Here is a 27,700-nt window from a genome sequence, read left to right on the forward strand (position 1 = left end):
TTGTTCACAGAACACTACAGAAATGGCTAAGGCAAGCCACAGTGGATGATTTTCCAAACATAGCTTCCAAGTGTTACTCACAGCAATACGTAGAGGTACTTCAAATAAAGTAAATATGTCTCAGCTAATTAAAACGGCATCTGAGATGAGAAATGAAAACTGTGCTGTTGATGTGGGATTTCAACATCTGAAACAAGCAACAAAGTGGTCATCTTGTGGCTTTTTTTCAGTGTATGCACTTGAAATAGAAACACAGATTAACGATTAAAAAATACACTGAACTATATGGTATCTTCCGAGGTTTGTTCTGGTCAGCATACACATCAGTATCAGGCATTTGATCATCCTTCTTCAATTTCTTATTCACTTAGCTAGTCTCAAATATTTTAAGGATTCTGGAAAAGTGAACTGGCAATGTATTTGAGCTATGTGAAGGATTAAATATGTGAATAACAGACACAAAAATCAACTGGTCAAATCTCACTATGTTTAACATTATCTTGTTAAAGCCCTGAGAACTCTGTGTAAATCAGTTTTTTTCTCCTAAACAGATAAGCTCATTCTGCATTTGCAGTCAAGCCCTGTGGTTTAATTTTTAAAAGGCATAGTTTTTATGACCAAATTCGGCAAAAAGCAATTACTTTAATGGAGAGGAGACAAAAAAGGGGAGTTGTTTCCCACCTCCAGGTACTTAAGTTGGTCACAAAAGATCTCCAAAGTCATGATCACCCTTTGTGAAACACCACAAAAATCCCACTGATCATTTAACCTCAGCAGATAATACAGACATCTGGAAACAGGTTTAAGTCACCAAGATTTACTGTTGTGCTTAACAGAGTGGAAAGATTAATTATGTTAATGGCCTGAACTCCCTACTTCCCATTTAGTAACCTGACAACAGGCACACGTGCACACACTTTATTTTGTTTTTCAACAGGATGAAACAGGATCTCTCCGTTGAAGAGCTAAGCAATCATCAGGGTCTGCCAGCAGCAAGTAGTTGGTATCTAGCCAAGGAAATCTGCATTATAATGAATCCAATATCAACCCATCACTGGCACTGACTGTACCAACCATTCCCCAAATCCTTCTTGGGTTGAAATCTGGGATGTGGGACAGTGATTTCTGAACACACGCGATGTTAGAGGCATCCCTAATATTTATAATCACTGAGCACAGAAACTGTTAGAGCATATGAAGTGGAACAGTGATGGGATAAGAGCAAATCTGCAGCATAAAGACAGGGCTCATATCACATGATGAGAAAAATCATAACTGAAGAGCACTAAAAAAAATAAACAAAACAAAAAAGAAATGATTTCTCCAGATTAGCACAGCAAGATAGCTTTGTGATGGCTGCTATTCTACAAGCAGAGATTTTTATTACCAAAATCTGTAATAAGAGACAGCTTAGACCTATGCCTTCTATGAAGGTGGAGAAAATTGTTTTTCCTTATATTTAAAAGATTATCACTTCATATCTCATCTCTTCTTATTAAGTTTACAGCAATATTAAAACAAGATTTGGGTGAATAAAGAACATAATATACTCCAAAACAGAGAACATATTCTTTGGAGCATTATAAATGCTCCTGTCTGCTTGAATGGAATTTTAATGGAACAACCCACCCTCTTCAGAGAAAAATAAGAAAGGATGACAGAAAATATTATCCTTTTCCAAAACGTTCATTAAGCATTCTTGTTTTACAGCCACCACAGATCACTCTGTGGACTCTTGTCACTCAGGAACAGTATCAAAGGTACTATCTGTAAGTAATTAACAAATCACCTCTATTAATTTATTAATTCTTTCCACCAGCCAGAATACTTTTACAAATGGAAACAAGTGATCTGAAAAAAAAAAAAAAAACCCCAAAACAAGAATCCTAACAGACACCATTATTATAATAATGTCTGATTTTCACTTATCTCTGAAAATTTTACTAGTTTTCATTAGCAAGCCAAAGAAAACCAATCCAGTTTGTGATGTGAGCAAGGTAACAGTGCAAGGCTCCACAGGCCAGTAAAAGAGACACCGTGTTGAGACCTGGGGGTTCTGAGCAGAAGACCAAAATAGTTGTGTGACATAATGTCTAAATCTTGAGAAGCGCAAGGGAAAAACTCTATGTTTAAAACACAGACATTATATTATGTGCTTACAGCCAAATATCTGCTGGAATTTACTGTTTGCTCCCAAAACAAATCTTTACCTGCGTCACTGAAACGAAGCATGAAGACAGGGTCAAATATGAATCCTCTGTTATAAATGGGACACTATTTCCTTATTGTCACACTCTGCCAAAAGCTGAAGTGACAAAAAATGCCATAAATATGAGATTTTGCTACCAGAGACTTTGTCTACTTTGCCTTCAGCAGAGATTTTTTTATCCTGTTTAAATTTTCAGCATATAAAGGTAGGCTGGGTCCCAAATTTGAAAAGACCAAAAAAGAAAAAGACAAAGCACTGTGTGGCTGTTGGTGGTGGTAATTAATGATAATTAGTAGATGGGGAAAAACTTAAAAGAAGTTGACTTGAAAGGCAACTGCAAGTTTTCTTACAAGTTATCTCTTAGGTGTTATACTTAGATCCTGGAAGTGATAAAGTATTAACACAATAAAATTAAAGGCATCACAATTACAGCTGCCTGAAGACAAGATCAAGGACTTCACATAAAAAAGCAGAGCAGATGCCAACAAATAACAATCACAAAGCTACTAATGAGGAGTTCAAAAGAAAGTTTATCATTTTTGAAGCAGTGCTATACTCTGAAGACACTTGTCTTTTTATCAACTGGTAAAAATGGCTTTATAGGTCTCTTACCAGACCTATGCACCCAATGAGTGTTAGTGAACTTCAATAGAGACAGAGAGCAGAGGGCAGACATGCCCACGATCTCTGAAGTCCACATTTTAAACTGAAGATTAACAACAACTGATGACCTCTGAGAGACTACAACATATAAATATCTACACTCCAAACTTTAACAATGCTAAAATGACTTAATATTTGCTTTATCACCAAAGCAGCAATTCCTTTCTTCCACTGCTGATAAACCCAGTTAAGCCTGCTTGTTTCTTACTTGTTTCCTTCCTTTCCCATCACGTAAAAACTATTTGGATATGTTTATCTGAAAAGCACCATGAAGTACTTTTTCCACCCTCTACTACATTTAGATGAAAACTTCACCATGCAGCAGATAAGTTCAGCTGTGCATTAAGGGCACAGATGTGTAATAGTTACTGGCTCTGCCATCCCAAACTTAAACAAAGATGTTGCTTCTTATTTCATCATGATATAAAGGCTGCTTTAAAGTTGGGAAAATAAAATGCAAAAATACTTGTTACTTCTGCAGAATCTTTTAATCAGTCCCACCTCGAGGCTGATTAAAAGAAACCAAGTTAACCCAGCATTCAGGAGCAGCAACCAGCCATGAAAGATCGTTTTCAATAGCTGGAGATAACAAGGAGAGTAAATTTACCTATTATTTTTTTCTTAGCAGCATGACATTTAGCTAGCTAATTTTAGTTAAGTATTGAAAAGGTTGGGAAATGGTGGCATTACTACTTTATGCAAACAAACAAAACCCCCTTAAAACCAGAGTGGTACATTTTCTGCTTATATTAGAGCAAGGGCTCGTTTTGTCTTGTCTGTTCTTCCACTGCTTCATGTACATTTAAATAACATATGGAAAAGAGGCAGAGGCTTTAGAAGTCCCTGCTAAGCACTCTGGAAATGGGGTAATATTTATCCATCACGATGAAGTAAAGTGCAATTTCAGGAGGACTAAACTACTTCAAGTGAGTGCTGATGTATACCTGCTACATCTTGGAGTAGAAAATGTAGTAATAAACATGTCTTGGAGTGGAAAATGTAGAAATACTGATGGCAGTCCGGTATAACAATTTATATCTGAGAACGGGCCATGCTGCTGGAAAAGACGTTTTTCCTCGTGACTCAGTTCAGGTGCTTGGTGATGTATCAGCCATGGACATCACTGGGTTTCTCCAGAAAATAAAGCAGTATCTTCTAGCGCAGAACAGTCAGGAAAGAAAACTGGATGCAGACACTTTGTAAGTGAAACTTATGACCCACTAACGTCTGCAGGGATCTGATACCAAGTCTCTGCTGCAATAGAGTTTTTTACTGCCTTCACAGCAGCATGCACCATAAATGAGCAAGAGGGAGAGAGCACAATGGAAACAAAAACAAACCTCAGCAAGGTGAAGCAGAAGACTGGGAAAAGTATCAGCAATTAGGTATCCTTTGTTGTACACTGCTCAAGGTTTGCCAGGGTCATCCTTTCCACCCCCTTTAAACAAATCTTAGTTTAGGAAGATAATTATATCTTTAAGCAATAAAAGAAAAGTTATTAAAACTACTGGGCATGGTCAGGCTAATGCAACAAAACTCTTGCCAAACTTAAAAGAAAAAAAATAAATGAAAAGACTCCTGCCTTTTCTCTCTACCATAAATCTAAAATGAAAAAATAAAATTATAATAATTTTTAAACCACTATTAATCACTTGTTAAGTAACAGAAAATTGAAAAATTGTGCTAGTAAAATATTCAGGTTTTCCATTCTTTAAGGAAAACGAAGTTTTTTACACATTTTGAAATTTAAGACGTTAAGAATAAAAATTGAAGCTATTTTCCAATACAGAGGCTTTCATTATCTGGTATAGTTTTTTGTGCTGATTAGGGAAATCGGACACCCAACTACTGGTTTCTGAAATTTTACATAAGTAACAGGGGCAGAAGTAAATCTAGACACAAAGAACCACTCCATATTCTCATTATTATTTAAAGTGCATTCACTTTCAGGCTCTGCAAGAAGGATCCCCCATCTCAGTAGTACAGACATGGAAAGAAATGGTCCTGTCACCCTAATTGCATCAGAATTGAAGCCTTAACGAACAATACTAAATCCCTAGATTTTCAACATAGGTGTTTCTCAGAACTATTAACCCGTTTACAGAGCAAGGCCTGCTGACTCTCAGTGAGTTCCAAAACCACTCAGCATGTCCCCAGAAGTGTGTAAGTTATGCATTAAAAACCATATGGCATATTCAATAAAATATTCAAATTAGTTCTGCATTCTGTAACTGCAAAGAAAGTCTTTTCCCACCAACCCCTCTTCAGTAGTGGTTCCCCTTCTCTCATTTTGTTCCTACTTTGTGATGCTTCGTTGACTGCTGTTGAAGTATTGTCTTTTCCCTGAGTACATGTCTCCTGGTAGCCAAGTAGAAGAATTCGGTTGTTCTATTATCAAACACAACCATCTGGAGTAATCAATTAACACAGATTTGTGTCAGGACTCTTACACAGAGTAATGACAACCAGGACCACAGGATACCAGTTGTTATCTACTGGACCATGTCTTGCCCTGCTCTGCAGGCACAAAGTAGGTGCAAACCTTCTATAAATACATTTAAATTCTGCAGTTAAGCTACACCTAATATAGTTTATTACAGATCCTTTTTTAATTACCCATCCTTAATAACACAAATACTACTACTTTTCTTAGAACATTGATTTTTCTAGAGATATTTTGTACGTCAGAGATGTTTTCATGATCACCTAAGTAGTAAGGTTTATTTCCCCAAGCTTTTTTTAATCCACACACATTTGTATCTTAGCAAGCTTACCTGCTTTAAAATTAAATTTCTCAATTTTAATTTGCTAAAATACTTTCTCTTGCAAACGAAGTTTTGAGAACTAAAAATACGGTGTGTGTTTTTGATGATCTACTTTGAGGAACAGTCAAAGTGGAGAACACCTGTGGAATGCCAATTAAAAGGAATATCCTCAAGAAAAAAAATGGTGAGATGCTCACATTTAGGTATTTTTAGCAATCTTTATCCATATTGAGCTTCTGCGTGAAATTTGCATAAAGTACACTTTGTTTTAAAACTATTCTCTTAATTTTTGCTCCTAAAAATAGAGCAGACCTGTGAGACTTTAGTACAACCTACTAGTAAAGAACTATCAGTTAGAAATAATCCTTTATTTTTTGTCAAATCCATTCAAGCAGTTTTTAAGTTCCAGTTGAACTCTGCTGGGCTTTTCATTTTGTTGTTTTTCTTCTAACAATCCTGGCTATTTCTCCGTGCATGTTATTCAAAGCAGTAAAACCCTTTTCAACTGACTACAGCAGCTGGCACAGAAGTTACGGTTGTCTTCCTTTTTGCACACAAGCACACGCGCATGCACACAGCCCCCGTGTCAGCAATGCATGCACAAAGACTCACGCTGTGAACGTGTCTCTGTCCCCAAGGTACGACAGTTTACAAGGGCGATGTCGGAGCAGCACATTTATCGCACTTCAAATTTCCTCCTCACTTCTTCAGCCTTTCGCGGAGAAAGTTGCTGACAATCATCTTACTACTACTGCCATCTACTGCTTAGAAATCAGGGACAGGATAAAAACTCCTACATTGAATTAATTCTTGACTGAGGAACTTGAATAAATAATTTTTGTATTTTTAAATCTATAACATTTTAATTAGCGGCATTATAAGAAAATTAAGACCGGTGGAAGATGGTTCTTCCCTCTGTTTTGGATCATGCATTATTATTGAGGTTGTTAATATTGATAGAAACTGCAGTGTTTATTCCAAAGGCTTAGGAAAGGCAACTAAAATGAATATTCAGAAAATACATAAAGCCGTTTCTTTCCCAATAAAATTACATCTGCAAAATGCATAAGTGAGCAAAGCTGAGTTCATATATCAACACATTTTGTTTGTATAACTGAAAATCACTCTCCCGTCATGGATTAAACCGGACCTTTAAAACATGAGGTGCCCCCACTGAAAAGCAAGGTGTGAATATCTCACTAATGACTGAGGGGTAAACAGATACAAAAAACAGATGTTAACAGAGCTAGTTTAAGACCATCCCATGTGTTTGTTAATAATTTCCTCCACAAGCCAATGTATTTTCATTTTAGTTTGATCCAGCCACAAGTAAGATTCATTGAAACTTACATGAAATTACTAGGATTCCCCCCCCCACTTAACATTTGGAGCTATTTCTCACCCTTTTCCATTCCTCCAAGATTTAACAGCTTTCCCTTTGCTTCATACTCAGTATAGCACAGAAAGTGGACAGATGTTTCAAACGTAGGTGATGAGGTCACATCTCCTGTGCTGCATTAGAGGCTGTACTATGGGTATTGAAAACAGACCTGAATGAGACATCATATTCATACTCCTCCGGAGGACATTAAAGACAATGTCTCGCTGATGTATTTCTCACACACGTCTATATCGTAACCCTTCAGGCCCAATGGCAGCCAGCTGCTACTAGGCAGCACTCAAGTCTGCCCTATTTTCACCATCACTACAGCAGTTTTCCAAGAATGTATTTTCCTATCATGGATTCATTTACTCTCATGCGATCATTACACATTACAACGACGCTTTTGTAAAGCTCACTTGGTGATCTACCCCAACAGCCCTGCATCTGAACTCTCTCACACCCCAGAGCTGCCATAAAGCTCATAGCAGCAAGGTCAGAGTAAAGGTTCAGAAAAAGACAATGCAATCACTGCTCCATACAAATACCTCATTAAGCACCAGGAAAATGTTTTATTAATGTGATCCCCTCTCTCTACATATACGTAATTCTACAGTTATGGACGGGTCTCACCACACAACTGATTACAAACTTAATCTGCAAGAGACTATGACTACAACTATGTAAGATGCCAAGTTCCTTATGCAGAAGAGCAACTCTGCAGGTTCATTTGCACACAGAATTTGTTTTTATGCACACAGTAAGAAGACGGATTACTACAAAAGCAATTTTCACTGTCTAGCTTTTTGCTGCTAAACCTACCATAACATACTCTTTGTTTTGGATTCTCCTGCTTCTTCTACTTACCTACAGATACTAAATGAACTAAATGCTGCTACTCTTTATTAATTTTTCACTCATGGAGAAGAACAAATTGCCAGCTCTCCAAGAATACATATAATCATATTTTAGATGTTAAAGTGCATTAACTTTTTAATTTAAGAACTAAGGCTATTAGTTGAAGACCATCTGTCTGGTGTCATTTTAATTAACTTCTAAATTGGAGAAACACTGGCTTGTGAGGACACACAAAATGGAATGTCCAAAATGCAGAATATCAAGGACTGTCAAACTACTGAAACTGTTCCACCTCATTAAACCCCACCTTTACTTCTGAACACTGTGGTGCTATGTCAGCTTGTGCAGGGCACACACGGAATGCCTCCTGGGCTAAGGAACATTTACGCTCAAAAGGTGAAAAGGATGGAGTTAGGGAGAAAAGCAATCAGAGGAAAGACACACAAATTAGAAATCTTCCGGTAATCGTAAGTATAAAATGCAAAGTTGAAAAAAATCCCTGCTGGTCTGAGGCTTCAAGTATTAGTTAACACGAATTCTAATTATTTTTGCAGTTTGGTATTTTTATTAAACATGCACCGAAATATGAAACTTTCAGCTAATAGAACACATGTGTAGGTAGACAGCATTCTTTTTGGCACTATTTCATTAGTTCCATGAAGAATGACGCCAGAAAAGCAAAATCTAAATTCAGTGCAACTACCTGGATAGACAAGTCAAAAAGGGGAAAAAGAAGTTAAAATCAACAACTGGCAGCATTCTACAAAAAAGCTGGTATTTATTACTACTGTTACAAAGCTTAAAACATTTATTCACCTTGGAAATTTTATTGATAAGATTTCACAGTAAATTTATGCCATTTTATGCTTTAGTTCATATGACGCTAACATATGCCTTGCATCCCCAGCTTTTGTAAACCTTTTACTTGTGATTCAGATTGAAAGCCTGCATCAGGTGGCAGTACTAAGCCTCACCTGAATCGAGAGATTAGCCAACATCTGTGAAGTGTACAGTAACAGATGGAGAACAGCAGCAATGATGAATTTTCAAAGGGACTATTTGGTAGCCAAGCTAAAATCTATTATCATTAGTAGTCAGCTAAAAACATTTAGTAGCAGAAGTGCCACATTATTCACTTATCAATACGCTTTAGAGTCCCTTGGCAGCATGTATTAAGAGTTCAAAACATGGAAGAAAAAGCCACTCTCCTGAAAAGCAATGGGCAGGTGGGAAAACTACAGAAGTCTCCTTGCTCACAGGTCATGTACAGATGATCACAAGCTACTGGATTGTTATGACTTCCATTACCACTGAACCATATCATATGACAAGTTTTTGTGCTCTTATCCCACTCTAAGTGCCAAAGAAAATGTATTAGTTTCAACTTCCATTCTTAAACCACAAACATGGTTTAACTCACTTCTACTTGCAACTTGTATGAGCTAATAGTTCAAAAAATGGTTGCTTAGCACAGATCAGCTGATGAGCAGGAAACAGTTCAGGCACGAGGCTTCCCTCTACCCCTTGTGTTAACAGAACACGGAGCTGTTGTAAGCAATCATGTGAGTGCTACTCATCCACTTCAGTGCAAAACAGGCCCACGTGGCTTAAAACTGCTGACAAAGGGTTCAAAATTAATGCAGAATGGAGATAAAAATCGCCTAAATATGTGCTTCCTCCTATTTTTTTTGCTCCACTGGAAAACAGTTGAGCAGCAAATGCTTCTGGAGGAGCTTGAGGATTCCTGGGGATTTGCAGACATTCTAGCTGAAGTATGACAACGCCTGCTGATGCTCAAGAGGCAGCAGTTACTTTTCTGCACAAAAATACAACTGAGGGTGTGAAGAAAAACTACCCCACCACTTCACTGCTTGCTTTCATGGGAAGTTTAAAAGCAGGGCCCAGAGTACGGTTAGTTAAAGTACAAAAAATTGGATGCTGAAGTGATTTCCTACATACACGTGAGCAGCCACAACCACTTGGGTAGAAGCAAGATGTCAAGTATGACATACAAATAGTACATATACACAGTACGTATACAAATATGTACTATGCCATAGTACCAATGCCTTTTTATAGAAAAAGTGATGTCGATTTCAACAGCAACAAAAAGATTAAATCATGCTTTTCTTCCCTATCCTGTACTCTCACACACCTCAACTCATATCATGTTCTATACTGATGCAGAGAAATGTGCACACACACATTTACAAACATGTACTTGTAGAAAAGCCTTCTTCCAGAGTAGCTTTATTCTACATGTACTAATGCAGCTGCTCAGACAACCAGCAAGACTCCACTTACAGACATTTAGAGTGTGAAAGTTTTTTACTCCTCTAGAGTTTACAGTTTCTTACCTCATGACTACTTTAGCATGAGACTTAGCTGAATGCCACTGTTGTATGAAAGAATTTGCCTCTCCTGCCTAAAACAGAGGGCTCAGGAAAACATAGTCATCCAAAGATTTCACTTACAATCAGCATGAACTCAAAACATCTTAAATAGAACCAAGCAATGCAGCTTAAGAAAGATGAAATTTGTGGATTCTTGTTAGGAACAGATATTCCAAGGGAAAAAAATCATGGGACTAGGCTATAAAATTTTTTTTAAAGTAACTTAACCTACATGTCAGAGTGGCACACCATCACCCAATATTAGTCTTTAAAGAAGATATTTGGCCAGCAGTATTTCACAAAGCAGGAAAAAAGAACAATAAGCACTCAAAGGTTCTGACGTGTCTCCAAATGAAATGACCTTTCCTAGTGTCACTTTTGTAAAAGTATTCCTGATTAAAGTCTCAGTAACGAATATTTAAAATGTTGGGGGGTTTATTTTTTTTTAATACAAATCATATTGCTTCCCTACATGAATACTGTATGTGGTCAAAAGTTCAGAGTACTGGTAGCTTCTCGAAGCTTTCGAGTTCAAGAACCTTTATGATGTGAGCCGCTTCACTTCAGGGCAATATTCACGTTCTAGCCATATGTCTCACAACTTATTAATATTCAACAGGAACAAAAAAAAATTCAAAACACATTTATTCAAGTGGCCTGGCTAGAAACCTTCTTACAAGAATATTTTCGTGCTGTGGATATTTCAATGCAGCTCAACATTTACCAAAGTGTGACTGAGATCAAATGTTAGGAATTTTGCTGACACCTGACATAGAAATTCTGCTAATTTAATCACTTATTGACTCATAACTCCAAGTAAAAGCTTCTTTTTCTTACCTCATGTATGCATAAGCACCTAATAAAGCCATCTTATCAAAAAGAACTAAAGCAGATATGAAAGATCTGTTTCTCCCAAGACAGCCACATAATGAAAAGATATCTGCTTAAACCTCGGCAATAAATGGTTAGCATGGACTGCAGCCCACATCTGGTCATAGTGACAGTTGGTAACAGAGAAAAAACATACTGTACACAATCTAAACAATACAGTTAGTAGATTTGAGAGTGAAAAGTCAAACGACAAGAAGGTATAAACTGCATGGATAAAAGCATCTTACAGGAGTAATGAAATAAGCTTGAGCAAATTCTTTGAGTCCACGGACAAAGTACTTAGCTTAAGTTTTATCATTCTGCAAGTTGTTTATTAAAACAGAAAGACCAGAACAGACTTTCCTCTTTAAACCACCCACAAATAACGTGAGATCATTCCAAATGCAACATTAATTTTAAAGACCAAAGTAAAATTATGCTTAAAACTCAGTTATGTTCCTACCTGCCCATCTTGACCCACATGAACTTGATGTATCTGCAGGTTTCCCTGTAAAATAAGAGCAGTGACAATTAAAATTACTTTGGAATTTTGAAAGTTGGTCTCGCCTGAAAAAGGCCTGTTTCTCATCTCATTATTATACAACTTCAATATTAAGGAAATCTATTAATTTAGGAAATTCTGCTGAGGGTTATCTTGGCAATCCAGCTACAATTCGATGGTCAGCACTTTAACCACAGAGGATAAACAGACTAAAAAGCAAGGAAGCTTTTCAGCACCAGCATGTTTTGCTTTCTGAAAGTTACTGTATGATGTACAATATTTTTATGCAGAGTTTGTTTGCATGGCTTTTGAGGTAAGCTTTGGGGTTTTCCTTATTTATATAAAACTGCAAATTTAAAATACTAAACTAGAATTAGCAGTATTAACACTTTTACATGTGTGGAGTACGATCTGCTATTGGTTGTTGTGAAGTTACTGCCTGTGCTACCAGATTTTTTTATTTCACCAAAATTCAATATCAAGACCATCATAGTTCTGTCACAGAAGTTACATCTATTACAAAATAAAAACAATCAATATTGTAAAGTATTTAAATGAAACTGTAGCCAGAAAGTAAAAAGGAGAGCAGTATCTTTCAAAATGAAGTTTTTATTTGTATGTCCAGATACGTCTTTTCAGAAGTATACTTGGATTATAAACACAGTTTCCCAAACACAGAGACATGCAGTGAAAAGCACGTTTCTTTGGGGGAAAAAAACCCCACCAGTTCTTTGATTTCCATATTTTCTACATTTTCTCTTACTGGCAGCACTTCTTATTTGAAGCTGTGTACATTGTAATAAATTTAAAACCAGATGTTTTCATCTGTCATGGACAGATGTAGTCCTTAAAAGCCTTACATACAGGAACTCCAGAGGAAGCCAACGGGCACCTCAGGATCATTTACAATTAGTATCTGCTGAATCATAATTTTTTCAGTGTCTCTTTACCCAAAACCTGCTTCAGTTTTGTTGCAGCACATTATACATCCCTTTAGACCCAGAACATTTTGATCCTTCCTTATTTCCCCCTCCGTCTGAGAAGCTCTTCAAAGAAGACTGCCTTTAGCTATAATATTTATGTAATATTTACAATAATATTTATTCTACAATAGCTCCCTTTGTTAACAATACCCCTCTTCAACAAAAGTGGTTTTATGAGATGTGATTTAAGGTACTTTGGAAATGGATTAAGCCTACCCACAAGCAGATGTGCTTCACATTGAGTAAAATACACTACAGGGAAATCATAAATTAAAATTGTAGGCTGCATTTATGTTTAAACTTATATAGCTATTGCTTCTTCATGTAAACAAAGTGCACAAGAAATCAGCAGTCTTAGCAGTTAGGAGTCTCTATACATTTTTAAATGCCCTAGTGTGAGGTGTCCCTCCCCATGGCAGTGGGGTTGGAACTGGATGATCTTAGGGTCCTTTCCAACCCTAACTATTCTATGATTCTATGAAATAACCAACAGCACTCTCACACAGGTAAATTCATCCAGCTTTAACAGCTGTTTTGCCTGAGTAGGGGGGGGGAAAAGTCAAAACCAGAGGGTTCACTACTAGATTTATCCATTTCCATTCCACTACACTATTTCATTTCTCAAAGGCAGTGCAAATACCTAAACTGGCTTCTTATAATACTCCGTAAGTACTAAATTTCCAAAGACTATCAGCCATATACAACAGTCATTCATCATGTAACATACACACAGAGCTGTCTTGGTTGGTCAAGAAAAAACCCAAAGCAAACAAACAAAAAGAAACACACAACCCCCCCAGAGACAGAGAGAGCATACTGCATATACTGCCATAAAGCTCATTTCATCCTGGCTCCACCTCATGCTCTCACTTCTACTCCTGCTGGCCTCTGTAGAGTACTGTAACGCATCCCATAGGTTCAGTTTTAAAATTGGGGCCCTATGTTCTGGCCAACATCTTATCCACGGGTACTCAAACTTTTGGCTCACCTCACTGTCCTGCGTGATTTGGACTTGCTCGCCTTGGGGAACCTGGGCTATGTGGAGATGGCCCTGTGGGATCCGCAACAAAAGAAAACACCAAGAAGCATCAGAAGACAATCATAACTAGAGGAAGAGGCTATTACCTTGGATTCAATACAGCTTAATGTACGGAAGCCAAATGCTTATTCAATGAAAACCACTAAAGAGAGCTTTAAAAATAATAAAGTGCATACATATTTCCCCATTTTGTTATGCAAAGTATAAGCAGAAGGACTTTGAGGAAAGAATGGTTTGTTTTCACATAAAAGGAAAGAAAATGGGCAAAATAATAAATAAAATTTATGTACCACATTTCTCTACAGACACACTGTCTGCATTTTTGATTGATACACAAAGTAAGGGACTAACTTGCTTTGGCAGATTTGCATTGTGCCTGAAACATCAGTCCCATTTAAAGACCTTGGAAATTCAGTTCTTAAAACAGATACGCCAAGACCAGCTACTTCCTAAGAGTGAGGTTTTAAAAGGTTACTTGTAAGTGTCCAAAGGGCTTTATGCATTCCCATAGTACAGCTGAAATACAGTACCATGCTAAAAACTCTCAAGCTGCTGTAAATTGGCATGAAATAGTTAATTTGAATGCAGTTACATCGGTTTATGTTAGCGGAGAATCTGTCGTAACAGTTTTAATAATGTTAATACTTCATCCTGCTGACCATACCCACCACTTCAGAACAGTATCAAGCCCACCATTTGATCAAAACATGGATAAGAGTGGACGGAATTCCTTGTGCATCCTGACTAGCTCAGTGAAGTCCTTGCTACTGTGATTTACCTGGAGGGAGATTGGATTCTAAATAACCTACTTCAGGGTTTATAAGGCTTTGTGTTCATTTTAATATGCCTGCATGAGACAGAGATTAAAGATAATCATTTGGAATTCTGTCAAAGGCTCTTCTTATTTTATAACACAAGAACAATTGCATATGATTTTTCAAAGAAACACAGATCCCTCTATTTCAAACAGTTTCATTTCCTCTAGAAGGAAACTGTCTATTTATAGGAAGAAAAAACATACTGAAAGTATTGCTCTGACAATAGGGACTGTATATAAAATTATAGCACAGCCCAGTCCATGCTGAGATTAGAATCACTTTCCCTCCTTAACATCAAGCTCTCAGGGCTCCCAGGAAAAAGCACTGAACATTTAAAAGACCCATTTATAGAGTTTTCAAATATAAGCCACCCTCCTTTCTGATTAACGAGAGAGGGGAAGAAGGTGACTTTATTCATCTTTGTATTATGCAGCATTCCAGAAGAGAACTGCTCACTCATCTTTTGCAGATACACAGCTGACCTTCAAAGGACAGTCCTTTTGGTTTGTTCACAAATCCAAGTCAGTACTGATTTCTTTCAAACATATATACTATAAATATCTACTACCTTACTAATGACTGTTAGCCTGCTCTATAGTACATTTTCCTCTCCACAACTCCTACAGTTGCTGACTGGATTTTCTCCCAATGACTTCTGTTTCAACTCCTTTCACTTTCATGCACTCCTTAAAAAATATTCTGGCTAATGTTTAAGTCCTCCTTTTAAGCAATGCTTACAGCTCTGCCAGTTGCCTTCAACAGTGTGCTGCATATCTTGAAATCTTCCCCCAATTTCCATGACTCCTCTACTGCTACTCTTGGTAGCAGTCTTACAGACATGTTTTGGGTTTTTTTGTAAGATTCCAAACGCATCAGTCTTTCACACCCCTTTTTTCTTCATTATCTTTCAGAGCAATGTCACCATTTCCATGCTATTTGCAGGTCTGCATGACCAGACTTAAGTATGTGCTGTGTTGATAGAGAGTTTTCATTCTTTATGTATAAATTATTCAGTTGGACAGATTTTCTCCTTCTCTCCTGCACTGCCTCTCTTACCTGGGAAGAGAATACTATAAATACCTATCAAATATTTATTCATTACCCCAGTTCAGACTCTTCTTTGTAATGGCATTGACCAAAACTCTTGCAACAGCCAGACCGCTAGCTACTACATTTTATATAATTGACTAACATCTCAGGAATTCTTGATTATTTGCCCATTTCCACCTGGTTTTTTAGCCTGGTTTCTAAGGGAAGTCGTCTTATGTGGTCATCAGGCAGAGCAGGCACATACATCTCTGTGCAAGCTTCTGTTTTGCGCTTGGACACTGCCTAGCCCAGTTGAGTTTTGGGGGTTTGTGGGTTCTGTTCTGTTTTAATTTGAATTTGAAACAATCCTTGTAGCCAAACCATAGTACACAGGAACTAAAGCCAACGCGAGTTTTTTTTAGAGTACGCTAAAACCTTATCTAAAAATAATCATGGCTGAGTTATGGTAGGAGTCTCAGGCTTAAAAAAATGTCAATATTTATAACTTTTACTTATATACATGTATCTAAATGAATACACATGTAAGGGATTCAGCTAGCAGATGTTCAAAAATGCCTAAGAATGCAGAGTTTTTTAGATGAAAATAAATAAACACATGCATTCTTGTTTTGAAAGTCGTAGCTGGAACTCCCTCTGAAGTGTAAATCATACGTTGAGTACGTGTGCTATTATTATTATGGCAAGTGCAAGCAAATGGCCAGGTGGAGACTAGTCATTCTATATATAGTAATCGATGTGCATTTCTTTGCGATAATTGCATGAATACATCCTGTATGAAGAATTTTGCCAAATAAGATTTTTTTAATAAGTTATCAATGTTTATTTTCTGAAAATCACACTTATATATGATAGGCCACTTGAAAACAAAAAACAAAAATTAATTTTAAACTGAAGTAAATTTCGCAATAAACTAGGTTATTTAAACAGAATCATTTAGAAAAAGTTGAGTACATACTACTTGGACTTGTCCATCTTCTCCTATTTGGTGGATCTGAACCTGCTGAGCATTGGCTAGTGCATAGTGTAGCGCTTGTGGCTGGTTCTGCTGGATCTCATTAGAAGCTGAAACTGAACTCTGCGAACCCTCTGAAAGACAGAAAAAAATCCAGCTTTGTGACATGTGTTTATCTGATGCCAGTGTCCAGGCAACAACGAATTACGACTTAAAAACTGTGGAAAACAAACACAGTCAGTAAGCAGACACAGATCATTAGTGCATTAATACTCTTACACATGCTTGTAGATTTGCTACACATTCCCAAGGAGTTCCAAAGGCTATTTTGTCTCTGAGAAAGCGTATGTTTAAAAGCATCTTTTGAATCTTGATTAAAGATTCTACAATAGTAAAAGTCTTATCAAAGCACAACCACATACATTTCCTAAGCGGCAGCCCCTACACAAAGGAAGACACCTGGTGTTACCTTCGGGAAACAGGAAAACCATTGCGTGATTTCAAGAGGATAATGATTTGCATTAGAAGCAGATGTATCATAGATTCCTTTCTAGGCTTTCCAGCTGCAGGGAAAGGATCCTTATAAATCTGATGTTACATATGCTTTCCTACAGACCAAGACCCCATTAGTGGGTAAATATATCATAAGATTCCATATATCCCTCTAGCAATCAGGAAAAAGACCTGGAGCTATCGATCAATGACAGTTTTTCAGCACGTGTGACAAGTTTAAGTAGACACTGCTAGGAAAAAAACCTTAAAATGCCCCAGTATCACACTAATATCGTACTAATATCACACTATAATTCTGCACCAGTCCTAGTTTTCTTCCTTGGTTTTTTTTTTCCCACTTAAGACATCTTGGAGAATGGGACTGTCAGAAAGGGCATTTAGAATAATGCATTGTTTGAAGAAACGCTTTACATACAGCATTCTTATAAATGATTTTAACATTTTTCTTTTACTACACCACAAAAATACACTGAATGAAATGTCTGAAGCATTAAGTGGTTTACAATTTCTCTAAATTATTTATTGCTCTGACAATGACTTCTATGCTACAAGATAACACAAAACACAATAATATCCAACATGTAGTTAGATTCAGTACCACAGGGCTTTCAATCTCTCCAAGTACCGGAAACTATAATGAAAATATTTAAGAAACAGTGTCATTTACTTCCATTGTAGATCATTTCCTTACAAGATTTTATGTATTGCTTAAATAAGCACCAGATAGGCTTTGTCCTGCCCAGAGATGACTGATGGTTGATATACTTTGATTTTTTTTTAAATTATTAGGTTTTTTTAAGCCAGCACAGGAGGAAGTCATGTGTTATAAAATTTTAATACATCTACTTAATACTTCAAGATTTATACTGAAAAGGGAATGTTAGTTTTGCAAGAATGAGCCTCGTTCACTCATACAAATATGTTAATGGAAATGTTCTTTAAAAAAAATCATCCATTCTTTGGGTTTTTTTTTTTCATCCTGTCTCCAAATGTTTGTATAAGAAGATAATTTTGGAGTTTTATGTCTAAACATGGGGACTGGAAACTAACTCAAAACCACCAAGCTGGTATTTACTTACTTGTTGAAAGTTTAGTCGCTTAACAGTTCCACTAGACAGCTCTAATGGATGTTAATCTGCAAACACATAACTACAACCAGAACACTTTTGCAGTAATTGAGCAAAACATTAACGAGTATATGGGTTTGCTCTCTTTTGGGCATCCATCTGTAATTCTTTACATTTGATTAGGAGGTAACTGAAGAACATTTATAATTTCTTAAATATAGTCCTGCTGCTTATAGTGCTACTCCAGTATTTCCTGCACTGTTGTCAACAGAAGTTTGCTGTATAGAATTCCAGATGGGATTAACAAATCACAGTTGTCAGAAAAGTCACGTAACTAGCAGGAAAAACTGCACCATCAACCAAATAATAGTGCGATTTTTTCCAATTCTGATACTAAATAATGCTTTCCATTGGCAGTGGCTTTGCCGTGGCCACTGAAAGCAACAGATACTCCAAAAATATCATTTATCTAAGCCTTGTTATCTTTCATTTTTCCTCTCATTTCCATTTCTTCAGTCCTAATAATATTTTATGCAATTAATTTTCTGTATTTTTTAATACTAGCATTTTTGGATGCTAACTAGCTAAGCAAACCCACTGTTACTTATCTTGCTTCTTACAAGCTACCACTGCTCCATTTGTTGTGATTTTGTCTTTCCATCATGCTGTCCAGTCCCCCAAGACATAATTCAGCATCTGAGCTGTGTTACAACTCAACACTGGTCAAACCACCATCCAAGTACATAATCCTTCATTTCAATACGTACAAGTAAACTTCATACACTCAAACACAGAGCATAAATGTAAATATTCACAAAAAGCAAAACTGGACCTGGGACACAAGCAAGTAAAAATGTGTTTCCCTTATAGAACTTTCTACCAGTACTCTTCCTGTAGTTTACACTTACCATTACACAAACTGCAGTGCTGTACTTCTGAGAAAACACGAAGATTCATTTACAATGAGTATTTCTTTTCTGATTTAAGTTATGCAATAAAACAGTATCAAAGAAATAAGAGCTGCAGCAGATATGTATTTACATATATATTGTATGCACATATTGGAATACATTTTTAACCATAAAGGCCAAAAGCCTTTATTTATAACCCATCTTTTGCTTCAGAGATGCCAGAAATTACTATACTTAGCAGAGGTAGGAACAGCAGATGCAGACTGAATGCAGTCATACTGTACATCTCACATGGCCACTTATAAATAGATTTCAGTTTGGCTTCACTGCAATAACCACAGTTGGGTTTTCTTTCTTTTTTTTTTTTTTTTGTTGGATTTTGCTGAGGGCTTTTTTCTTCTTAGGAAGAAAGAAGAGAGAGGATTCAACAGTGTCTAAAAATAAAACATCCTTTATAAGTATTGTTTTTCCTCTCTAAATCTCTGACCAGACAAAAGTAATTATTTATCCGTTTTTAAACATTCCCCATTAAAAACAAACACAAACATGAATAGCACACGGCTTGAATGGAGGATGTGTCAACAGTTATAAATCACTATCATGTAAACTATCTAGCCTCACATTTGCAACTTTGATATATTTGAGAATCCCTGGCACCAAGAAGCTACACAGCTGAACTCCTGCTTTGAAATTTTCCACTGCATTGGTTACAAAGGGGTACTTACACATGAACAAACAGCTTAGGCAGTGATAGTACTAAGTATGTTTTCCATGGTGTTCCCAAAGCAACCTCCGCTACATGGAATAGCCTGGGAGCTACCCATGGAATGGAAGACGCTGCACTGACTATTCCACAGGTGATTAAGCTGTGATACAGGGGTGAAAAAAAACCTGACTGAAACATTCCTTCCTTGCAAATTGAAATTAGACCTATTACATTTTTCCTACTTGTTTACTGCGTGTGCTTATGAGCTGTAAATTTAGCCTGAATTTGCCTTCTCAGATGAATGTTCAACAGTTGGCAAAATCACCCCTGCTGAAGTAGTTACTTCTGTTATATCTCTCAATGCTGATGTTCTGCAGACACTGCTGAGCAAGATGAGATTTGCCAGACAAATATCATTTGCAACCGTTTCAAGAAGGTGTGTGTTTAATTCTCAACTAAGACCAGTTTTAAAATTTCTCACTTCAAAAGCAAAACCTTCAGTGTTTTCTGATTCTTTCCTATTCTACTTCACAGTTATCAGCAGAGCATCTGGCTTCGCATTTTGGAAGGAAATGTAGGAGGTACAAATTCCATAGCAGAGGGATTCAGGCTTATTCTCCTTATGTGTTGTTATTCACACCCATTTTCCTGGTGTATAGGCCTCCCAGCCTCACACTTCTGCTTCTTGCAGATGTGTTTTCCTTGTAAGGAAAGGTTAATAGCCTGAGGTAGCAAAGCAGTCCTCAAACAAAAAGCAGAGAAAACACCATTACTGAACAATTACTGGAAATAAAACTGTATGCTGTAAACCATTACCTCTACGTCACTCACCCAGTGCTAAATGCCTCCGATTCTGCAGAACAGCTTTGAAGATTTGGCTGCACATGCATTTTTGTATGTGACATCTCAGCATAGGCTGAGCACTTCTACATACAAATCCCAAAGTCATAGAACTAATTAAAAATTCCAACATGTAAAACGGTGATAACAGCTTTAGCAATCTGAAGAGACATTAAAAGAAAGGGAGAAGGCACTCTTCAATTAATCCTCCTCCCAAAAACCTCATTTCCTAGTGCCTTCCCTCCATAGACTGCTAACATTTATAAAACAAGTACCTCACTAAATTATCATGGCAGCCATGTGTACAACTCAGAAAAAAAGAAGAGAAAAATACACATTCATTAAGGACCAAAGTGTTGGCACTGAGAAGAGCAGAGCAAACCAGTGCAATTAATACCTCGATTCCAATGAAAGGCAACAGCTTCAAGCAGAAAAGCCAGATAAAATAACAAAACCCAAGTTCTGCCTAAATATAACAGTCTGCTGCTACAACTTTATGCAACCCATAAATCTTGTGGCCACTGTAAAGCTTCACAGTCAATGAAGCATAGAACAATCTCAATCAATATCGTTGGGGGCAAAGGACTGAGAACAGGCATTCATTCATATTCTCCTACTGGCTTCCTGAGACATGTTTTCGTCTGCAGATCCACTCCTCTTGAGCTCTTAACACTTGAACACTATCATAGAATTACAAGGCCAAATGCTTGTAAGACTACGTAAGGACTATGGCCTCAATCTTCTACTTTTCTACATCATCTGTGTAGCTAATTTTTCCATGTGATAAAAAGAGCAGAGAAGAAATCTGTTATCACTTTCAGCAGCACAACTCAAATCAAAGCCACGTGCTACATAAACTTTAATGCACAACAAGCAGAAAAAGCCTTTGACTTGTCCAACGAGTACATAAGAATGAAGCTCAAGAATAGCAATCCTCTTTAAATGTAAATAGCGCAGACTTATTTATTGTGCATGCAGTAACTCAAAAGTCACAAAACTGTGGAACAGCTGATCCTTTGCAACACTTGACGGAAAGCACCAATAAACCTTCTGCTGTATTCTTATGTATTATTATGCTAAGACATACAGAAAGTTATACTGCTATTATCAGCCCCTAGAGGTAACTGATGAAAAATATTATTTCAAGCCAACCAAATGTGACATTTTTGGATTTCAGCCTTTTTTTTCTGTTGCACTTCTTGGTCATAATTTTGATATTAAGTACTACAATCACAAGTTCAGAAGTGGAAAAACCTTACCAAACTCTGGAAAAACTTCAAACAGGGAACGTGGTGTTAGTTCATTCACACTTAGGACATTGAAATCAGATTTAAACCTCTTAATGATGCTTTCAGAATAGCTCAGCTGCACAGCAGACACTGTGATACTATGCGTCTACTTAAGGCATCTGTTGTTGATGGCAACAGTGCATCTTGAGAAGTGCTCTCTGAAGACTATGGGAATATCTTCCAGGGTAAATCTTAACCCTTCCCTAGGAAACGATCATAATTTAGCTAAGAACAATAGGTTTAAGTACTTCTGCAGATAACTTATGTTTATCATATTTAACCCAGTAAAAGAAGGGAGACCGTGTGCAAATCTTCCCCCCAAGCGGCATCATCTGAAATGCTCACTCACAAGAGGTGAAATAAAAGCACTTTCTTACTGAACTTGTGCAACAACACCGGCATATCTAAACTACCAGAGAACATGATGACACCCTTACCTTAAGATGCCCAGCAACCTAGCTTGACCAGACACAGAACACCCTTCACTACATTTCCTGATCCAACTAAATCACTACAGCTTCTTTGAACAGAAGCCAGTCTTCCACTGAGTGAGTGGAGCCGAAGCTTTTCAGAACAGCTCAGCAGACATTGTGCAAGATACTACATGGCATATCCCAGCATCCTTCACAGTGTAGACACAACACAGTGGCAATTCACATCTTCTAACAGACTTTTTTCTTCATTATATCTTTTGCGTGAAGCACCTACTACACTCCACCCAACAGATAAACCACACAAATAGCTGTAATACATGTATTGACATGGAGTAACATACTACTCAGTGAAACCAAACAGGTATTCTTCTGCAGAAAGCAGCAACCACAGTGGGGTGGAGACCTGACATAAAGCACCTAGAAGCTGATCTTAATAACTATAACTAACAATAATGGGAAAGACAGTTTCTCAAGTAGCTGTATTTCAGACTGTTAAAGGCTCACCTTAAATTGCCCCCGAAACAAATGCTACCATAAAAACTGTCTGGGTTCATACATAACACTTTAAAAAGCCATATTTGACAGCTATGTTGTCATAACTGTGAAATACAGACCTCCTTTGCTTCAGAGCTGTGAAATATTACTTCTCTTTCTTGCTAGCTGGCAGCAGGAATTCTGCTATATCCAGTGTACAGTGTGTATAATAAGGAACAGATGCCTGTGAATTATGATGCTGTAATTCCACTGAGGGGTTCCAGGGATGTGAAGCCACAAAGGCAAAGTCTGAGCAGCTCACGAAGTTACCTGAAAAGAGCAGTGGAATTACAGCCCTGTCATGCAGAAGTTACCTTTTAAACATCTGTGAATCTACTTTTTTTTACCTTGCATCTTCTCTTTCTTTTCCCTATCCACTTACTTAGCCTCTCAACCCACCTTCCTGTTTTTCCTCATACCCCTCTTCTTTCTTCAGGTGAAATACCATTCCCGCCTGATTTGGGAATGTGAATTAGTTTTGCAAAGGAACACCTGAGTCTAGAAAAGTGGTCTGTCACGGGTATGAATGCAGTGGTGAATTCATCTAACATCTCTATGGCCTCCCAGAAAATGATGCCAATGACATTCTGAGTAAGAGCAGTATTTTAAAGAAAATTAACAAAAGACTCTGGATCCATGGGAACATTTTCACATACCGTTACCAGAGGCAGCTGTTAATGTTATTGCCGGTACTCTACTCTTGGCTGCTCAGTCCATACAGTCCTGCCAATGACGTGCCAAGATGTCTCAGCTGAACTTCATCATCTTCTGGACCAAAGACATCTTTATAAGGACATGCAGCCACTTCTTTGCTATTAGGGGACACACAGGCGGCCTAAAAACTCCTGGGAAAATCCTGGATGTTGGTGTACCACAAGCAGCCAGCTCAACTCCGGGTGAATGAGTGAGCCTGGGCACACAACCCAAAACACCAAGGTGTCTCTTGCAGAACCAGCCCATGAGCGTCCATACCTGTGACTCCCACCTGCCTAGACAGCACACTACTGAAATCCCAGGAGTTAATTCAGGTGTCCATGTACCCATGGAACAACTTGTTCACAAATCAGCTTAGCGCAACTGGGTGGGGGGAAACTCTGAGTTTTCGGCTTAACAACAACAAAAAAACCACCAAAACTATTATCTCACAGCCTTCAGAAAACAAGAATCCACTGAGCCTGAGTAATGCTTTACATCGCTACACAGGTCGCCCCAAATCTCTAAACCAGGAGATTAAAGATTAATATTCTTTAATAACAGATCTTAACAACAGTCAAGGAGTATAGACTAATGAGCACAGGCCCGTAATATTCACTTACTACTGCATTTTTATTCTAAAATACTGATTGCTTAGAGACTGAAAATAAAAATCCCATTAATGTATATGGCTTATGGTTATCATTACGTTGATTAGTTGCTTTAATTTGAGAATTTTGGATATGATCCCTAGTTCCAGCACATAAAATTTTCCATTGAAAGCAGATTTTGGCATTCTTTGCATGAGATACAGTGGTTAGTGTTAACATGCAACCAAAAATTTTATGCAGGCAAATAAACTTACTTCCTTTTCTTTGGGCTCACTTCCAAAACACTGTTTTTAATATATGACGTACAAGTGTCCCATAACACTGCTTTATATTAAAAGCATGAGCCAGAAACGTCCTATGAGAACACTTCTTAGGCCAGTATTTTTCATTTGTTATTATTATTCATGTCTACATACCTATATGGAAATATAAAATCACCTACAACATATTTAAATTCTTCAGAGGAAAACACTTCAGGAACAAAATTTAGCACGTCCTACTAAATGGTGCGAACACACCAAGAAAGATTTACTCACTTAACTCCTCTTGAATATCAGCGCAGAAACATTTTGACCCTCTACTAAAAAAAATTACCATGGTAAAAAAAAACAAAGAACCCATACCATAGCATAAAGCTGCGTGTACTTCAGTTAACACATGGAGATGCATGTTCTTAAGCATCCCAGTGAAGGCAGGCATTCAGATAATGTACAAACCCACAAAGCCAATCTCTCTTCACTCTGGAATGTCCTACACTCATTTCTGGCAAATCCATAATTTACTACTGTTCTAGAGATAGACTCCCTTTTCTTCTCCTTGTGAACACACACACATATACACATCTCTCTTCATTCCTAGGATGTTTAATGCACTGCGACCAAGAGCGTGACTGCAATTTGTAGATGAAACAGGATTAGAAGGTCATCCTACCAGGAATCTACTCTGGTACAAGCACCACAAGGCTGGTGGAAGCCAGCCACCCCAGGAGGTGCTTGGCTTCTGTTGGAGGCCCATGATGATTTAACTATGAATGGGTAGGTAGATACACTCCTTGAGAAACACTGTAGATATACACACACTGTAACAGAGAGGCTTCTTCACCAGTGATAAATGGTACTTCTAAAACAAAAACGCAAGAATATAAAATCAACTCTGAAACTTCAATTGTGAGAAACATGGGTTTCTCTATTTACCTTTGTTATGCAAAAATATCCACATTTGTAGATACTACACACACCTGATGTAAATATAATTAAGATCAAGGTAACTTTCAGGTATATTGAAAAGCAAACGGCATTATTGCTATAAGTTTCAGTTCCTGTTGGGGTTGGTTTGGTTACTGTGGGTTAAGGAGAGAGTTGTCTGTTTTTTTTACCTGAACCACTGTAAGACGATGATGAAGGTGTTCGCCTTGAAAAGCTTTTCACAGCAAGACTCTGCCCCCGCTGTTTCCTCCTCCAAGCTGTTCGGCATTTGGAGTCTATGCTTTGCTTGATTCTGTACCAGTCAGATTCTGTGATCCCAAATTTGTAAAATAGGTGACCTGTAATTAGAGAAAAACATAAAGAGCTGAAAATCAGTATAAACCTGGGCTTTTTTCCCAGAAAACGCAGTGTCACACCTCATGCTTCACACTGCAGGAATACAATGACATTATGAAAAAAGCCAAAGCCATAGTGATGTGGTTTCAACAACTATTCACAAAATTAAATAACCACAGTGACGTATTTTTAAATATCAGAATATTAGAAATTTCCTAATCTACACTTCTACCCATGGAAACTGCACTATTACATTAAAGCTGTGCAACACTAACCAACAGAAGGATCCACTACTTCAAAGCCAAATCTAGAAAGATTTCTTTCTCACTGGTAGTGCCCCACAGTGTGAATACATCTGGTAAGTAGGAAGCCATATAAACCTCCCTATTAAAAAAAAAAAGGGCAAACCCTCTTTTAAAGCTCAGTTCAAAATTCATCGGAATCCAATAAAAATGCAATACAAAATTAGAATCCTCTCAAAATGTTACCACTACTATTAAGTCATTTAAAGAGCCACATTACACACTTTCCAGTCTTTGGTGCTAAGTTGCCAAACTGTTAAACAAATACAACGTTCGCTCATGAGTTGAGCTGAGTATTTTGAAACCAAGCTCATACAGATTGAGTCCTGCTGCCAACTCAAACCAGGTTCATTATCATGTGCACCCGAAAAGGAAGCCCAAGAAAAAGAGGGAGGAAAAAGACTATTTCAGGTATGACAAGAAATACTTGTTTCAACATCTGGACAAAAGGCTTTATAACTGGGAAGGAAGCGTTGTGCATTGTCAGCTGTTTCAAGGTTCCTTCTCATATTGCTACATACTTTTACTATTTCATTGTAAGCTTCCAAGTGGTTTAGATTTTGCATAAAGCATCAACAGTTGAGAGCATTTGCCTGTATGTTAAGAGAAATCTATAATCCACGTGGCTGCAAAAAAAGAAAAAAACCCCCACACTTGAAAAAGCAAACCCAAAGGTTCAAACCCCAGGAATTAAAACAGAACTATGTGGACATTTATAACATTCCCTAAAACTTCAGTACTTATAGACTTTCCCAACTTAGATGTGCAATACTGCAGTTAAACATTCCAAAGCTGTAATAAATGCTTTTACTCAACTTGACTATGCTTGAAAGATCTCTTTAAGATTCGCATATTCCTTTTGGTATCAAGACAAATTATTTGGAGCCTACAGCTGCAAAATTCCACGTTCACACAAAGAGCTTTGTACTTCCTTTGTATTACAAACGAGCCCAGAGTCCTCAGAAATGGCAATACGCAGGTTACTGATCTAACACAGTCAAGCACACTACTTTATCTCCTATGTCATCACAATTTTTTAAACACATTTATTTTCTGACGCTCCAGATAATTTTTTCTATACTCTGTTCAAAAAGCAGTTTGAAATCAAGTAAAGAACATACAGGAGGAAAACACTGGTATCCAAAACCTAATTCAAAAGCACTTTAAAGGCCCCGAGATTTCTCACTGGCAAGCAACAGCAAGCATGTTACTTAAGAGACTGCTTTACAACCCCGACATAATGTGTCCAAAAAGGCAGTGGGAGTAGTAAAGGAGGAAAATCTGCTGAAATTATCTGCTGCTGTGCAAGTTCCCTTTCCATAGGTGTCAGCAAAAGGAAAGCACATTCTGTATTGCAAATACCGAGACCACATTTCTCAGTGTAATCTATTACTAATACGCACTACACAGAGAAACACATTTATAAATGTCTGTAGAACTGTCCAATAAAAATAGTTGTGCTTTAACTCTTTATACAATTTCAGCTGTCAGTGCGTACAAAAGTTCTTCTGTAGTCCTACACAAAACAGTCACATGCTCTGTGGTGACTTTGAAAAAGTGTCCATATTTCATTCATAAATACGTTCCAATGACTTTCACATCGTATGTTGCTCTGTTTGGAGACGTGAACTGTAGGTGAGAGAGAACTCTCAGAAAAGCAGCCTAGCTAGGAATCTGAACTACTACTTAATTCAAAGAGAAAACAAGAGAAACGTGAATTAGCTGGGAAAAGACACCTCAGGTGCAGTGACCTGTGCACACAAGGAGACCCAAGCC

General features: G+C 37.5%; 1 protein-coding gene across 9 annotated transcripts in view; it reads right to left on the reverse strand.

The window, feature by feature from the left end:
- BANP (BTG3 associated nuclear protein) overlaps nt 1–27,700 on the reverse strand; it is a 310,059-nt gene that overhangs the window by 213,283 nt on the left and 69,076 nt on the right. For 6 of the 9 annotated variants that reach the window (XR_010608684.1, XM_065662282.1, XM_065662285.1 and 3 more), the window contains 4 exons: nt 25,457–25,624; nt 16,487–16,617; nt 13,613–13,684; nt 11,603–11,647 (listed from right to left, as the gene is read on the reverse strand). Coding sequence is in view for 8 of the 9 variants with exons in the window: in XM_065662282.1 (XP_065518354.1) it covers nt 11,603–11,647; nt 13,613–13,684; nt 16,487–16,617; nt 25,457–25,624 (416 nt within the window). In the remaining variant the exon portion in view is untranslated. The remainder of the gene's footprint in view (nt 1–11,602; nt 11,648–13,612; nt 13,685–16,486; nt 16,618–25,456; nt 25,625–27,700) is intronic. The other 3 variants (XM_065662279.1, XM_065662283.1, XM_065662281.1) reach the window with 1 other exon arrangement.

This window comes from Lathamus discolor, chromosome Z (assembly GCF_037157495.1).
Source record: "Lathamus discolor isolate bLatDis1 chromosome Z, bLatDis1.hap1, whole genome shotgun sequence".
NCBI lineage: Eukaryota > Metazoa > Chordata > Aves > Psittaciformes > Psittacidae > Lathamus > Lathamus discolor.